This window comes from Lycium barbarum, chromosome 9, assembly GCF_019175385.1.
Source record: "Lycium barbarum isolate Lr01 chromosome 9, ASM1917538v2, whole genome shotgun sequence".
NCBI lineage: Eukaryota > Viridiplantae > Streptophyta > Magnoliopsida > Solanales > Solanaceae > Lycium > Lycium barbarum.
This window is the reverse complement of record NC_083345.1, coordinates 44,759,902-44,765,378: the sequence shown is the minus strand read 5'-3', so window position 1 is coordinate 44,765,378 and position 5,477 is coordinate 44,759,902. Positions and strand designations below refer to the sequence as shown.

At 34.3% G+C, this 5,477-nt stretch overlaps 1 protein-coding gene across 1 annotated transcript; it reads left to right on the top strand.

Annotated features, from left to right (window-relative positions):
• The first annotated feature begins 1,906 nt into the window (after positions 1–1,906).
• Positions 1,907–4,843, top strand: LOC132610531 (BTB/POZ domain-containing protein At3g56230). Its single transcript, XM_060324850.1, has 3 exons — positions 1,907–2,217; positions 3,567–3,743; positions 4,287–4,843. The coding sequence occupies exons 1-3, from the start codon at positions 2,020–2,022 to the stop codon at positions 4,743–4,745; spliced, it is 834 nt and encodes a 277-aa protein (XP_060180833.1). The 5' UTR covers positions 1,907–2,019; the 3' UTR covers positions 4,746–4,843.
• The last annotated feature ends 634 nt before the right edge of the window (positions 4,844–5,477 follow it).

Below are 5,477 nucleotides of genomic sequence, written 5' to 3'. Positions count from 1 at the left end.
AAAGCAAAACTAAACTATGCCTTAAGGAAAAGTCATAAGGCGGAACTTTTCCTTAAGGCAAAGTCTATTCCTTATAATGCAAAGTCTGTGCCTTAAGGAAAGATTCCGCCTTATGGGGCATACTTTTAGTTATGTCTTAACTAAAATTCTGCCCCATAAGGCACAACTAAACTATGCAAAAAGTTTTGTCGGATCCGGTATAACTTTAGTCATGCCTCAAGCGCGCGTATGCCACTTCCGGCATAACTTTCCCAAGTCTTGCCTTACGAAATTATTTTTTATTTTTATGCTTGAACGGAGGTTCAAACCCAAAACTTCAAGATTTCTATGCGAAGGGCAAAACTTAAAGATCACAAATATGAGAGGCAAAATCTAAAGACCACCCCCAAAAGAAAAGACAATCCGCGCAAAAAAATGACTTTTGTTTATGCCATTAGCTGACAAAGTTAAACAATACGATCCAAATAAGTCGTTTTAGTTTCAGTTCTGGTAAACGTACTTTAGTTGTTGAATTGTAGACTAATTAACAACTCTAAAGTGGTTGAGAATATAAAACTCAAGAGCTGTAAAACAATCATTTTTTTTGTCCCTAATTTAATTTTTATCCTACGCCTAAAGCGCCTAGGTTCTGGGCTCGAACTCCCGCTCAGTCAAAAATTTTTAAAAAAATCGCTAGGTAGAACTTGGATTCGCAAGGCAAAGTTTTGCCTGTGAAACTCTGCCTGAGGTAAAATTCTGTCTTAAGGCGGAGTTTTGCCCAAAACTCTGCCTGAAGCAGGCAACATTCTGTCTGCAGGCCTAACTTTGGCCCGAATAAGCCTAAGTTTGCTATAAAACTCTGTCTTGCGATTTTATTTTATTTTAATTAAGTCAGGATTCGATTTCCTAACCTCATAATATTAGGCAAAGACCAAAAATTAAAGACCACCCCAAATAAGGACAGTCCTGCGAATTGCCTAAAAGAATTTTCTCAAATGGGTCTTCCTAAAGCCCAATTTCAGCAATTTGTTTCAATCCGCAACCGTCCCGCCCCGCTTTAAATTTTAAAACATCTATTAGAACCCGCTGCGCAGCACCCGCATAGAAGCTCACCCGCCCTGTATCCGCCCCGTTGCCGCCCCTGGGAAGAGTGGGAGTTTTGTTTAATTTAGACTGAAGGACGTGCTTGTCTAACCTCATTTCCGCTGTTTGTAAGGTTGGAAAGTCGTTTTCCACTTCCTACTTTATATTCTTTCACCGTAATTCTTAACCAATTCCTTTCTTCTTGAAACCTACTCAAAAGAGACATGGCCAACCAGCACCCCCCATCAATTATTTTTCTTAATCAATTCTTTGAACCCATTCTTTTTTATTCTCTTTAACTTTAGCCAATATTTAATACTCCTGCCTCGCTGGAACTAAATGATGCCCTCAAATTAGCTGGTGGATTACATGAACTAATAATTAAGTCAAGCTAATAAATTGGTTTAATATTCCATTCTTCGAATCACATATAGTTTCGTTTAGGAGTTAATAAAAATTATTCTTGCATCTTTTTCGAAAGGGTACATTGAGACTTTTCTCTTTAATTTTTCTAATTAATGTCTTCTACTTTTTTTAGTAACTTATTCATCCACCTGGATAAGGGGTGAGGAAGGGCGAAATACACTTTATATATTTTGAATTAAGTATAAAGCATTTATTTACACTCACTTATAAAACTAGGAACATAATACAAGCTAGCTAGCTTACCCCACATACATATGAATCAATCATATTAATTACACAAACGGAGATAAGTTGCCACTAATTAATAATTGTCAGCTTATAAAGAAAGCATGGAAATAATTTTGCCTCCGCTTTTCACTTCTTTAATATAAAGGAGCATAAAGTCTAACAAACTTTATAATAATAGAGATATGAAAAAGGCAGCGCCATCATTCTAAGTCACTTCTCTTCTTTTCCTTCATCATCTCTTCTTCATTTTATTGAGTTTCTTCTACTAATATTCATCAGAAGAAAAAAAAAAGGAATTAAGATATGGATTGTTCAATATGTAGTGCAATGCCATTTATTCTAAGGCCACCGAGGAATACAATATGTGTAGCTTGTTACGACGGAGCCAGAACAATAATTACGTTGACCACCAACAAGCTTGATAACAGTGAAAATACAAAAGGAAATGATAATAAAACAGTAACTGGACTTTCTGTTTCTTCATCCAATCCATCTATTAAGGTATCATTCATCTCTTTGTCAGTTTGTCTTGGTTGCTTATAATACAAGGTTTGCTCACGTATATATTGTTCATAATTGTTCTTCGGTCTTGGGCAAAGAGAAAACCAAAGAATTTAAGAAATTTAATCTGTTCTATTGATGCCATGCATGTAAATGGTGTATAAATTCTTTCTTCTTCTTTTAATTGTTCTTTAATTTTTTTTGGTGCGAGAAATGATTTCCTTCATCATAAATGTCAAGAATTCTTGTCCAAGAACACATAAAAATAAAAACACTTAATTTCGACCCCAAGCAGAGAATCTTTTTTCTTTTTCTTTTTTTTTTTCTCTTTTTACAATTTCATGTTATTGTCCTGCCAAATCCTTCAACAACCATCAACACCCAGTCTTGCCGGCAAATACCGGAATAAGCCCAATAGTAGGCGTGTCAAATGGACGTGTCGGCCTGAATTTTGATGGATTACAATGAGTTGAATTAATAAATGGGTGGGTCGTTGTAACTCCACCCAAAAGCTATTTGGGTTGAAATGAGTTGGGTTAAAATGCGGGTCATAACCCAATTCTCCCAATTCTTAATAAGTTTTAATTTCTTTATTTGTTCTTTTATAACTTTCTAAGTACCTAATAAAACTTGTTTTACATCTATATATAAAATATCAAACAAAAAAATGGTTCTTTTGAAAATATTTTGACAAGATTTATCATGGTTCAATTTGGGCTACATATCAGCCCAACTTTTAAATGGGCTGAATTTTGCGGGTCAAAATAGACTGAGCTAATAGATTGAACGGATCATATTTTTATGTGCTAATTTTGTTACTCTACCCTAGGAAAACCTATGCTCTAATAAAAAGCCAATATGTTGCTTCAACTTTTTTGTTTTACTTGCTTGCATGTATATCATTAATTGATTTAACTATACTACTTCAATAGAACCACTCCCTCTGTTCCAAAACAATGACAAGGTTATTTAGTAGAAAGATGAGCATGTGTACTTTTGCTTTATTGTTAATGTAGATGTAGATATGGATATTGTTTTCTAGATTTTTCTTTAGACACAATTCACATATTTAGAAATTGCAGAATTGTTACTTAAAAGCAGAAATATTTATAAAACATTTTGAATAAAACCAAAAAAAAAAAAATTGTCTGAGTTTCCAACTAGTAATTACATCATTCTTTTTAATATTACTGTAAAACTAAATTCTTGAGAAACTGAAAAGCTATATCTTAAACAATTATTTGAAGTGACCTCAATATTTTGACTTGACCAATCACTTCTTTTGTTCCACGGTTGGATCTTAATAGGAAGTTACATAATAATTGATTGTTTGTTTGTTGGAATTACAGGGATTTGCAAATGCATTAAAATGGGTGAAAGAAATGAAGGAGATGGAGGAGGAATTAAACGAGAAGCTGAATTATCTTAGTGGTTTTGTTGTTGCCTTTAAAGATCATATTCATACCGATATTTTAATTAAGCCTGGCAATGATGCTCCCTCCATACCAGCCCATAGAGCTATTCTGGTAATTAATCATCTCTTTTTTATTTCCTCAATAATCAATTCATGTATTTCACTATCAAATGTATGAATAGATCCATTTTATCTACTTAATTTGTTAAATTGGATAACCGGTCTCACAAATTTGTGTTAGTAGAACGTGGCATGTATTAATAAGAAAAGAGATTTTCACACAGCAGTCCAAAGTGGCCTTTTTAAAAATATAACTCTAATTTTATTTATAACAAAATTTAGTCAGTATAGTCACCATTATACAAATTGTTATACACTTATCATACATTTGATATACACCTATTATACAATAAATATACATTTATGCCGGCTACAAAGGGTTATGTCTAGACACGCATAGATATTTTAGCCGTCCGGCTAAAACTGTAAACTTCCCATTAATAAATTGGATTTTTGGCTTATATCTCAGTACATTAAAAAGTTTTACACTATTAGTAGAGCCTCTTTGGAGTATGCCATCAACCCTTTCAGCTAATTATTATAAGTGCATGACCTTATAAATTTGATGATAAGAACCATGTATATTAATTGACAGGCAGCAAGATCTGATATCTTCAAGAACATATTGGATTCAGATGGGTGCAAAGCTCCACCAAGTGACACAATAACCTTGCCTGAACTAAACTACGATGAATTAGAGTCTCTATTAGAATTCCTCTACAGTGGAGATTTGCCTAAAGAAAAGATCGAAAAACACGTCTATTCATTGTCAGTTGCAGCAGACAAGTATGAAATCCCCTTTTTACAGAAATTCTGCGAGCACCAAATGTTGGGATCATTGAACACATCGAATGCTCTCGATGTTTTAGAGATTTCGGACACTTGTTCTAACCTGTCTTTAAAGGAGACATCCTTAAACTTCATTGTTAAGAACATGGAGGACATTGTTTTTACATCTAGATTTGATGCATTTGCACTCAAGAACCCTCATCTAACTGTACAGATCACTAGGGCTTCTTTTATAGACATTAAAAATAGAAGGCTTGGTGTTTGAATTTTAGAACAGTCAAAGATTACATTATTTGATTGTGGTGTTAATTGTATGCTACGTACACAAATAACACCTTCAAGAGGTAACATGAGATGAAGGAAATTGGCAAATCACAATATTGGTTCCTTGTTACTTTCATAATCTCTTCTTGCATTAGTCTTCAGCCCGATAAGTTATGTGCTCCATGGGCTTGGAGGTAGCGTTCTTGAAGAAATTGCACGGTTTGTCCTTCAAGTGGGCTGGTCTTTAATATTTGTCCTTCAAAATCGAACTTATGCCTAGCTGGGCATAAGTTGTTTAAGGGCATGGGCTATAACTTGTGAGATATTATGATGCGAAAATATAAACTTATGTTCGTGAAAAAGTTGTTTGCTTTGAGGGAAAAAATTAAGGACCAGCCAAAAATAGGAGCAGAAGTGCAAATGACCCAGCGTTCTTCAACATTGGGCCTGAAGCCATATAATAGGCCATAACCTTGTGCTGCCCAAGCCAAAGACCCAGAAACCTTGTTGTCTATATATGTGGTGGAAGTTCGGAAATATGGATATGCACTCTATAATTTCTTAATTGGTGATTTTAACGAGGTGAATTCAGAATATAGAATTAATGTTGACTGAGTGTGATCTTAATAATATGTATATACATAATTGAAACCATAGAACTCGCCATAATCTCTGACGTGTTATAATATATAATGATGCAATGAGTAGATATCATCCGGGCAGGGGATCATCA